Source organism: Ochotona princeps, chromosome 7, assembly GCF_030435755.1.
Source record: "Ochotona princeps isolate mOchPri1 chromosome 7, mOchPri1.hap1, whole genome shotgun sequence".
In the NCBI taxonomy this organism is placed as follows: Eukaryota; Metazoa; Chordata; class Mammalia; order Lagomorpha; family Ochotonidae; genus Ochotona; species Ochotona princeps.
This window is the reverse complement of record NC_080838.1, coordinates 40660226-40672452: the sequence shown is the minus strand read 5'-3', so window position 1 is coordinate 40672452 and position 12227 is coordinate 40660226. Positions and strand designations below refer to the sequence as shown.

The 12227-nt window shown below is 36.7% G+C and overlaps 1 protein-coding gene across 1 annotated transcript in view; it reads right to left on the bottom strand.

Moving 5' to 3' along the window:
• The window catches only part of COL25A1 (collagen type XXV alpha 1 chain), a 460541-nt gene that overhangs the window by 42404 nt on the left and 405910 nt on the right, over positions 1-12227 (bottom strand). The window contains exons 19-21 of the mRNA XM_058666694.1: positions 7128-7190; positions 3078-3146; positions 752-796 (exon numbers count right to left, since the gene is read on the bottom strand). Coding sequence (XP_058522677.1) covers positions 752-796; positions 3078-3146; positions 7128-7190 — 177 coding nt within the window. The remainder of the gene's footprint in view (positions 1-751; positions 797-3077; positions 3147-7127; positions 7191-12227) is intronic.

Sequence of the window (12227 nt, the reverse complement as noted above, 5' to 3'; positions counted from 1 at the left end):
ATTGGTAGAATTAACATCAAAATGTTCATATTACCAAAAGTAATATATACATTCAATGCTATCCAATCAAAATAACAAAACATTCTTCTCAGAAGCAGAACTCAATCTAATTTCCTACTGGGTAGTGATGTCCTATGTACTTAAGCCTATCATATACTGCTTCCCAGCATTTGCATTGCAGGATGTTGGAACTGGGAGCAGGCACCAGAACTCAAGCCCAGCCATTCTTCTATAGGACAAAAGGTCACATACTCACCCCATGATTTTTTGTAATACACCATTTCCACAAACGTTTTGAAGACTCCTCGTATTTATACCTATGTATGTGCTTACATGTGTGTATACACACACACACACAATGACTTCTACTTTACTTGTTAGATATGCTATTTAATTTCCATTAGTCATATCTTAATTTCTTTCCCCCCTTATTTAAGTCAAAGGCCATGTGCATTTGGATTCTTTCTTTCTCTACAACTGAGTTAACTGAGAAAAGGAAAGTTCAGTTAGCTGGCTACTTGTGAGATTGCTACTATTCATTCATCACAGGAATAGTACACAGAGGGAATTCTTCAGACTTTTATCTTAATGAAGCCTATTTGACGTGATGGGATCCAGTAGCAGGGACGACTATCATGGTCGAACCGCAGCACTGTTACTGGGTATTAGGCCAGGAACCTTGTGAGAAACCAGTTGGCTAACACTTCAAATCAGGCTGTGGAAGCAAAGCTTAACTGGGAGGAATACTTACCCTTGGGCCCATAGCTCCTGAGTCCCCCTTGTCTCCACGATCACCCTTTTGCCAATGAAAAGAAGAAAAAATTAATAAGGGGGCTAGCATTCCAGAAATCTATCAAGCCCCAGGACATCACACTGCAGCATTTTTAATACGAACTTCTGAAATGGAGCTAACAAGCACCACTATCAAAATGGCAAATGCTCTTAAAAGTTCTCATTTCAGATAGAGCCTCTGGAAGTATGCCACAGTAAATATGGGAATCTTCTCATGTTGTGCAACTGCAAAAGCAAAGTGGTTCGTTTCTATGGTACCCAAAGTCATCTTTCACCTTTCAGATTGAGCTGTATTCGTTCTTTTATTTCAGGGGATTTGGAGCAAAGGAAAAAAGGGCTGAACAACTGTGTTGTCTGACTTCTGAGAAAAAGGTGTAGATAATTGGGACAGAGAAGAAATGGAGCACTCATTCTAAGAACTAGGAAAGAAAGGTCACAGGCAAGGCCTTTTTCTGATGGGGATCTAAAGACAAGTTTATGGGCAGGCACAGGCATTTTAACACTTAGTTGGTGCTGAAGTGGACAGCAGCCAGCTGGGCCAGGTGGGCATGGGCAGCACAAACCTGGCTGTTTTAATTTTAAACGCACAAAGGAAAATTTCTGAAGTTTTGTTTATGCTATCATACCACATGTAGAGAAAAACAAGGAATAGTCAAAACCGTCAGAAGTCTACCCTGAAAGTACAAAAAGAGATTTGCACTTGCGTAGATTTGAACGTCCCTAAAAGACTCCAAAATTTATTAAGTCCTTTTCCTATATGGAAATCAAAAGAATTTTTACATGTATTTTTCAAATATTTCTATAAACTGAGCAAGGATCAATGATGATAACAGGAAAAAGGATTATAATTTTATGCTTAATTATGGTGTCCCACCCACATCATACTGATTTATTAAATTTGTTAGGAAGGAAGAATAAATATCATTGCTTTGCTTTCTTTATTTTATACTGATTTTCCATACAGCTGCTAATGACATGATCTGTTAACAGAAAACATGTGGTTGCAGATGTTAAAAGAGCAGGATAAAGGGAAGAACTGCATACACTAGTGAAAATTTAGTGCAACAGTCAGCTATTCAAACAAAGTGTAATTTGAATATTTATTACAAAGGTAGCCAGGGAATAAAAACTATGACTGCACAACACATAGAATACATAGTTTAAGACCTTGTCCTTTTTTTTTAAGCTATTCTTCAAAAGAGGGTATACAAATTCTCTTAAAGGAGTGTCTGAAGTTCAAGAATACACAGAAATAAGATGAAAAGGCCAATTGCTTTAAGATAACATCATGGCAGTGGGGACTGTCCCAGCCCCAGAGCATGGAGGAGTATAATCTACAACACGATTCTTCAGTTGAGTCAAAAGCACAGACCTTGAAGCCCTCCTGTGACATTAACATGGTTTTTTGGTTACTGACCTTTGACCCCTTTGGACCTCTAGTTCCTGATTCACCTTGCTTTCCCTATTTCAGGAAAAGATGAATATGAAAGGGAAAATGACAAAGGAGATAGGAACAGAAAAAAAGAAATTAGTAGTGACTCCGAATAATGAAGAAAATGGAAACACTTTATTTTAACTGTTTTCATTAAATACTTTATTTCCACATATGGGGCCCATTAATGCTGATTCTCAAAACACTGTGGAACTATCTCTATGGTATCATTAGTTCATTTTCTCGTCTCTGCACCAAGCAGAGTTGTGTGAAAAGGCATTATTAATCCACAGACTGCACTCCTCCAAGTGGAGGGGAAGAGCCTTGTGAAAGACTCATTGGTTTCAATTGTGTGTTTCTGCTTACATATACCCTTCAACAGAGAAAAAATAATTTCCTGTGTTCTTAGGATGGGTTATTAAAATAAAGTGTGACCATGTTAGTTTGCAGGAAGTTTAGATGAATACAGATTGAACAGTCAAACAACTCCTTAGTTCTAATGTTTTAAGGTGTTTTACTCTATAAGGTTATTATAAAAACTAGTATAATACTTACCAGCAGATATTTTTCTCCGTATGTTTTGATACCCTGAAGAATAATGTGTTAATACGACAATCTCTGTTCCTCTGTGTTTGAGTAAATTTGCTCACTGAACAGGAGAGCGTAAATGGCAAAAGTTCAATTGTAAACTAATCTTTTGAAATGAACCAGTTCATAAACATTCTAATAAAGTATATGTGGTTTTGTCTTTTTAAAATCCTGTTGGAGAATTTTAGTTTAGCTCCCTGCTCCACAATAAGTGGCACACATTAGCAAACCAAACAAGGTGTCACAGAAGGTAGGACTCACAAACCTTTGGGCCGGGGGCTCCAGGTTCCCCTCGCTCCCCTCTTCCAGGAGGTCCTGCCTCCCCACGTTCACCCTGTCACAAATTGCGAAACAGGTAAATGGTAAACCCTTCCAGTTGGTCCTTGTAGACTAATTAGTGAATTGAATACAACTAAAGAAAGCAGACTTACCATCTATCCAGTATCCACACTGAATTAACCCACTGACAAAAGTTAGCTCATGAAATAATCAAAACTGTGATAGTTAACTGAGGTGTCGATTTGACTGATTTTAAAAATGCCTAGATCACTGGTAAAACATTACTTCTGGGCTTGTCTAAGAGAGTAGTTCTGGAGGGGTCTGCCCATGAATTATGCACTGATGTATGATCATCTTCAATCTATAGATAAGGAAATGATTTGGCAAACACCTAACACATAACTTTGTTGGGAAGTAAAAAAACCTGAAGGGACTGATGAGAGGCACAATTTTGCCTCTAGACAGGAATGGACATCTGTTCTCATTCTGCAGCCTTGTTTTAAGTGCTCCTGGCAAGAAGCATGGCAAAGTGGTGAAGTCACAGACTTTGCAATCCAACATCCTTGTGTTTTAAATCTGGCCCTGTTATTTACCAGTTCTTTGTTTTGTGGCATGTTGGTTACATACATCTCAGTTTCCTCTGTAAAATGGAGAATACAATAGTTGTGATTGTATAACTGTGTTCAGAATGTTCAAGATACACTGATATTTTCAAACTTTTATTAATTGCTGTAGATAAGTCTAAGAAGCTAATGATCTAGTCAGGCAGCCGACCATGAACAGAGTCGCTAAGACAAAAGGAATAGCACAGATCTACGTGTCCCCAAAGAGGAAGCTACACTGGGTTCTGCAGGTAGACTGGTTCCTCCGGAGGTGAGATTTAAGCTGTGTCCCGAAGGATGGGTAAGAATTATTTTGCAATGATTGCTGTTGATCTCCATATCACTGAGGAACAAAGGAACTGCACCAAACACTCTGCTTATACTATCCTATTTACTTCTCAGGACAAACATGAAAGATATTATTATTCAAATTCTATAAAGGACAGTGGCAAAGCAAAGAGAAGGTAGCCTTCCCATGTCACAAAGCTTTTAAGGTGGGAGAGCTAAAATATAAAATTTTACAAATCTTCAATCTTGTGGAAATTAGTTGGATGTTAATCTTTTGCACATAACTGATCATTTTCTTAGCACAAATTCCTATTTGGGGAATTGCTAAGCCAAAAAGCATGAACGTTTTTAAAGTTTCCCAAATTGCCCTCTAGGAATATGCTGCTGTTTATACTTCCTAAACACAAAACAGAGAACATGAGGCTTCCTGCATGCTAGACAGAATTTCAGTGATCAAAGATACACAGTTCAGGCTGTGGGGGACATTTTATATGTGACGGAGGTACCCCCCCGAAAGAACTGGTTCATCTTAAAAAGGAAAAGAAAATAGGGCTGGAATCATGGCGGGGAGTACAGGGATCCAAATCCAAGGTCCTGATCTGTAGGGTGCTCATTTTGGGAAGCTTCTGTGGTGTCACAGGAGGGTGGGAGACACGACACCAAACCCCGATAAAGACTCATGGGGTTTCTCCTGCTTTCACTGTGGAGGGTGTGAAAATGGTGAAGTTACAACAAAGGCAAGAGATTCAAGTGAATACAAGTGAAAGATGGAGGGAAAATGGTCTAGAAACTAGATACTGAAGGGCCTCTGTTGGTATTTGGAATGTTGCTTCTCTTATTGCAGTATCGGATATTTCTGTCAATATTTTACTGTAAAGATTACAGAAGAAAAAAAGCAAAAGTAACCATATACCTATATTAGGGAAAAATTAAAAACTTAAGTTTATCTGGAGTTTACTGCAGGAACAGTCTCTACATCTTTACATAGAATTCCTTTTTATCACATTGCCCCTCATCAATTTCCTAGCATCACCTTCTAAATATTGTATTATATACTTATGCTTAAATCATATAATAGAATATATAATATTATGCCCATATTGAAACGTAAGCTTTAGGTCAATAGAGATTGTTTTCATTACACTGATATTTCCATCATCAAAGACAGAAACTATCTGATTAAACTTCATGAACTGATGAATAAGCAGCAATCATCAAAGTATTCCAACTAAAGTTTCAATTGTTTACAGGGCTGTGAGTCCCGCCCTGGTGCTAACGCAGAACCTTAGACCAGCAGTCTTTTCTTTTTAATGGTCTATCTTTCCTATGCTGGGAATGAAAAGATACAGCCAGTTTATTTTTCAAACTTGGATTCCATTGTGGAAATCTCAACTCTACATAACTGGAAAACAGTGGAGCTCAAGGGAAAGATTTGATTTTTAGATACTCATAGTATTTCAAGTATGATGTTGTACTATGTTAAGGTGGACAATGTAGGTGATAAATTACCTTCCAACTATCATTAATGAACTTCCTATCCATATCCCCTTTTAAAGAATTTACAACAGGCATAATAATGCACATTGTTTTATCAGGGGTTCAGAGTAGCATCTGCTATGAAATTATGGAACAGTTTAGATCAGTTCACCAAAGAAAAGATATTTAGGGAAAATTCCCCTCTCTGCTGCCTGGGTTCCTACTGTTTCCCCCTATTCAGCAAAGAAAACGCCACAGCCATTTACACTTGCCATTCTTGTCTGTTTTGTCTCACGGGCACCAGCGTGGCCCCATCTTGGGGGCATTGTGCTTATCTAGCATGCTGCCACCTTTCTTCACTGGGATCCTCAATAGATACAGTCAGTCCTTTTCTCCACAGTGAAAGTCTGTTACTCTTGTGTGCACTCTCTTTTTATTTCAGGAAGGCATTCTTTGTGTAAATCTGTTGAGGCTAAAAAATGCACTCCTCCTACTTTGTTAATAAGCCTGACCAATCATTATGTGAAAACGAAATTTCTTCAGAAGGCAACAGTTTTGCACAATGTGACAGTCTCACTCCCCATTTGGGCCACACATAGTTTCCATTTACTAGGGATTAGTTATTTTCACTTGACCAACGGAAATGAGGGCTGTTCTGTGAGAACAGACCATGAACATATTTCTGTAACTCTTGGAAATCATCCCTGGCTTATTTCTGGTGAATGCAATACACATTGAAGCAAAGACTGCAATGGTTCAAAAATGAAAGAATGTAGTTTGATGTAATTTTGTTCCTTTGATTCATGAGTTGGTCAGGAATAAGGTTCCATCATCAGAATTGCACCTCTTTATGTCTTACTGGATGAATAAAACAGAGAATCATAGGTCTGACTGCATCTGCCACAACATATTTTTCTATATGGTAGCAGATAGGGTTTACTTCTAGGGCCCTCTCTTGGGTTGCCAAGCCCAATAATGTGTAAGACGGTTTTCATTATAGGAGATTTCTGCAGACAAGATTCAGGGTGGATCCTTTTAGAATGAGGCACTCAGGAATTTATATAACATCTGTACTTGCCTTTGAAATCTTGGGAGTGATGTGCATAGTAATGATGGCTAATTTACAAGTATATCCTGAAATCATAATATGGGTCAGGGGCTAATGAACTCTATCACTTCTTCTCAGAATCCCCAAAATTTTCTATGACCAGGTTCTAAAGCAGCATAGGAAGAATCTGGGGATAACTTGAACAACAAATATAGTACATCAATCTGCTATCTTGCTGAAGACTTCCTGAAATAAACTTCCCATTGCTCTGCTTAATATGGTGCTTTCATAGAAGTGTTAAGTTTATTTAGTTTTCTGTAGACAAAACGAGCTGATCACTTACGTAATAGGCTTGTCAATCTTTTTTTAATGAGGAGATAGAAGCTTATTTCAAGTCTCACACATGGGTGGAAGGAGCACAGCTACCTGAGCCATAAATGCTGCTCAGGTGCATAGCAGCTGGAAGCCAGAGGCAGGCATGGGGCCCCAGCAGTCTAACATGGGATGCAGGTCTGAACTGATAGGCCCCAAGCCACCCATTCCCCACTTCTTTCAACATGATTAGCTAAACATACATGACACAATTTTCAGGAAGAAAGGAAGGAATTAATACTCCACTTACTTTGGTTCCTGGCAACCCTGGTAAGCCTGGTTCCCCTTGAGGACCAATGAAACCTGGTTCTCCCTTTAAAAAGATGGACATAAGAAATAATTATTCATTTGTCAGTAAATAAAGCTAAAGTCCTTTCCTTTTATGGAGATTTCAATTCCTTGATCATATACAGCTTTCTTGCCAAACATCTAGCTAATAACTGTGATATTAATCAGAAATGGCTTCGATCAACAAAAACATCTTGAACAAAATTGGGATGTTTAAGAAGTAAGCAACCATGGAACTAGGTAAAAAATTTTAACAGTTTCCTTTCTCATCTGCTGTCCAGAGTCTCTGATCACTTAAGGCCCACTATTTCTGGGTGGGCTACAGCAGGTGCCCTTGAAGATGTACAGATGCTATTTCCTTATATTCTTCCACTGTGTGGTCCTCTCCCCTTGAATGGATTGACTTTACTGACTAATATCTCAGGAACAGAACATGCAAGACTTGTTGAGATACCACCTCTGAGTCCAATTTTTTAACATCTGTAGCCTCCATTTTGGTGGCCTGTTTCTCAGTCTCTTTGACTTAGATCTTTGGGAGAAACAAGTCACCTTGCTGTGACCAGTTATATTAAGAGGCCCACATGATAAGGACTGATATCAGGCTGCTTTATATAAAATTGGTGGTAGAAGTCCCACCACAATAGTCTTCTGGTGAAACCACAGCCCTGGCTAGAAGCTTTACTGTCACGTCATGGAAGGGAAACTATCTCTTGCTATGTCTCCAAAACCTGATTTGGTGTTGGTCCCTAAATCCTGGTACAGACCTCCTAAATCCTTTAGGATGTTCTGAGCAATAGGAGTGATAAGGAACATCTTTTGTTATTAATAGTCAGGCTTAACCAAATTTGAGCTTACACAAATGAGGTGACTTTTAGGGAACCCTTAGGTAGCTTCGTGTTGTCTGGCAAGGGGCTAGCAATTGCATTCAATCACCAATGGTCAGTGGTCCAATCTATCACATGTATGTAAAGGGACTGACTAACCAGGTAAGAGCATCTGACTTGGTGAACAAGCTTATGTGCTGGGAGAGTGTGTCAGTCTAATTTCACAGGGACACAGGTGCTTGTGTTCAAGATGCTTTTGAACCTTAAACCTTGAGTATTTGTTCTTGTGGCTTTTCATTTTTATCTGCTAAATAAACCATGACTATAAGCAAAGCATGTTCTGTGAGTCACTCTCGGATATGATAAAATCTGAGAGGTAGGGTTGGGAGAATCCCCAAAACTGTATTCAAGGCAGACAGAGTCTCTGTGAGTTGGGAATTTAATATTGCAAGTGAAAGGAAGGTAGTGTTGTGAGATTGAGCTTTTAAATCTGTACACCTCTGCTTAGAAGGCTGGCTAGTGTTGTGAGAGGACTGAATTGTAAAATAAGTTGATGTCGGAATCACAGTTGTGGTACTGGTCCTGGAAACGATACCACATATTTGGTGTCAGAAAATACATGACACCAGTGTCTGTTTATGTTGTGTTTAATATGCATAGGGTATTATTTTCTTTTTACCTTTTTGAACTCAAATGAAGGGTCTACCTACTAAAAATCTGTGATGAAATTTTAAAGCTCACACCAGAATAACTCTGTTTCCATATTTCTTCCCTCCCTGCACCTCTAGATTATTTCTGGAGCAGTTGTCAGGTATCTTTTGTTTTTCCTAAGGTAGCAGTGTTTTTCCTAAGGAAGTTGTATGGGCAGGACAAGAGAGTGAGGGAAGAGTGGTTGTCTTCTTGGAACTGTACTCATGGAATGCATAAAAGCTGTTCTCTTCACATTCCAAAAAAAGAAAGGAAAAAAAAGGAAAGAAAAAGGACATCCCTGATGAAAAAAGGTTTTTAAAAAGAAAATGAAATTAAAAGAGAAAAAGAAAACCATACAAGATGCTAAAATGCTACCAACTCTTTTCAAACTAGTGAATTTAAAAAATATATACCATATAAAACCTTGGGTGTTAGGTAGAGAACAAAAAGATCTCATCATAAAACATCATATTGATACATATTCAAATACATATATTTATAATTTGGTGTTCATGATATGAATTTAAGGGGAAATGGTTGAGTTATGGAAATAATACTTCAGACTTATTGCCTGTGAACTGTTTGTATCTTCCTACTCTGTCATTATACTTAATGAAAAAGAGAATCTGAACAAACAATTGGGGGTGGATGTTTAATTGTCTACAATGGAATCGGAACTATATTCAGGGAAATTAACATTTCAACTTCTAGTGGAAGAGCTGAGCTTATTTCATAAGCAAAAAGTTATAAGGCATACATTTATTCAACAAGTAAGATATTTCCTCCAATGAAATAATAAATACAAATTTTCCCTTTATACTCTCAAGAGAAATGCTATATAAAACTAAACGTTATCAACACCAATGACTTACTTTCAGGAAAACGTAATGCAAGTGTGTAGAAGGCAAAAACTCTTGCATATCTTTATATAGAAATAACAATGATCTCACTCTTAAGCAAATCAACAGAAGTGTACTAATTAGAACATTGTAATAAAACAGAAGAAACAGAGCAAATGTTACAACACATTTCTTATTCAGGTTAGTGTTTAGTTTAGAAAGGATGAAGCATGCAGTTGCATAATTCATGAATAAATATATATAAGACTTTAAGGGCCAGATCAAAGTGCTTTTTCTTTTTCCAAAATGATATTAATTCTCTAAGTAAATATATAAAAAATTCATTTAAGCAAAATGTTAAGGGAGAAATTTTTTGTTTCAAGATCAAGATTAGTATTGCGTTTGACAGTGCCAATCATTTTAGCCCCATCAACATTGGCTAATTTTAAAGGTTTTGAATAGGATTAGTTACACCCAGTCTTGCAAGTCTAAGAAAGCATCTACCACATGCATCCATCCTCACACATTCATTGTCACTTTTTAAAGGAGAAAAACAGCACCCTGAACATTAGGATCACTATTTTGCAGTTATTTACCATAAGGACTCTTGACTACTTTAGGGACGTTATTTCTATCCTCTCTGTATCTTGGTAAGATGGAGAGATGATTATTGACTTTAGCTCTCTCAGGCTTAAGAACAATTGTTAAAGTAAATATGATATGAATGTGTCTGTGGTCTTGAGCTAGAAGAGCTGGTTCTTTTATCCCCAACTCACACCACAGATCCTCCAAGGGGCTGCTGGTGATCCTTGTACCTTTACAAGGAATCCTTAAGGCCAAATTGCCTCAATTATAATACAGACATTATTTTTCATTCTTTCTCTCTTGAGTGCACAAAGCACAAAAGTACCAAAAATATGTATGACTTTAGTTTCTACCTCGAATCTAACCTTTGAAGACTATCATTTGCAGAGTGACAAAATCAAAAACACCAACCATTATCCGAATAGACTATTGAAAATAATCTTTCCTTGTTTAATTATGCATCTCATGAGTCTGGGTTTTCTTCATACATTTCAATCAGAACAATAAACTTCCATAGACTGACTGCAGCAGCAGATAGTAGAATTCAGCTGCTTCCCATTAAGTCAGACATTAAACAAAAGTTAGGAGAAAAAAGTAGAACAATGTCACACTTCTTGCTAAATTTGTTTTGGACATGTTTTGGAAAATTCAGAACACATTTAAAGTTATTTTCAGTTTTAATTTCTAACACAGCAATATCAATAGATCAAACACAAGTCCTTTCAGAAATTCTGTGTTTTAAGAGTACAAAGGGCTTTTGAGACCACTATGTTTGAGAGCTGCTGGTGAAAAAAAAAGCGGAGAACAGACTTCAAGTCCAATTTAATAATCCAATATAAACGTAAGAAAAAGTGGAAGATTCTGGTAATGTCAAGCAAACAAGAAAATGTAAGCAAAGTTCTTAGTGCTCTCCTTAGAATACAATAATGGTTATTAAATATTTATCATTTCCCTTAATCTCAAAAATGTTAGCTATCATTTTTTTTTAAAATAGTAATAGTATTACAATATACCTGTAACCTAACTGGTAATATATGAAGTGTTGTCCTATCACTTTTAACCTGCCTGGTACTATTAAGTACTTACAATCACAGCTTTTTTCATTTAATGTATCATAATTATACAAGGCAGTGTCCATCTAGTAGGACATTTGTGATTGTAAAGCCAAAAGATGTTTAAAATGTTTAAAACCAGAACTGTGTAAAGTGGAGAACTGATACCTTTATTAAGAGACATCTTACAGGCAAGGGAAAGAAAATGGTCAGATCTATTCTATGAATTACTCTAAATAAATGATAGTGCTTAATAATAATAATAATGCCTCTGAGAAAAACTGATACATAGTTTAAAAGACCTAGAATCTCTCAAAATGTCTGGAAGGAAAGTAACACTAATCTAAAGCTATATTAAAACCTTTCTGCAATGAAAAATAAACAAGTGGCTATTTTGCTATGCTCTCAAGGTTGAATAATTGGGAAAGAGGAACTACACTAAATCAGTGGAGGAAGGGATAGTAAAACAGCTGGAATATGATTCAAAGACACAACACTTTTGGCCTAATCATCTTTGCAGTAATGCAGAATATACAAAAGTAGGATCACTTAAATTTTCAGGTTAGAAAACAGAAGAAATTTTTATCTTGGGAAGTTTTATCAACATCACTATTTTAAAATAATTAATCTCATTTAATTAATGTGAAGCAAAATGCTGCTAGACTAAAAATTATTCTCATATGTCTGAGTGTAAAATGTGGGGAAGAAATCCAGTAGAGGAAATTGGAACCTGGAATTAAATGGTAAAAATGAATCTAGAGGATTCCTCTTTTCAGATTTTTATTTTAGACAGTTATTTAGATTAGAACATCCAAATTATTACTTCAATGACCCATTTTAGACATAATTTAGGAACAAAGAGCAGAAATACTTGGACAATAAATTCTATCTGAATCAGGAAACTACAAATTTAAACAGTTCATGAAACACCTCTACCATTGAAGTAAAATCAATAGAATATGATTTTTTCTGAAATTTATCTTTTAATTTAGTGATCTACTAATGTTTTTTCAAGGAAATAGCAGCAAAAATGTCCGAGAAAAATGGGAGAAAGTAGGAGTTTTAAACATTC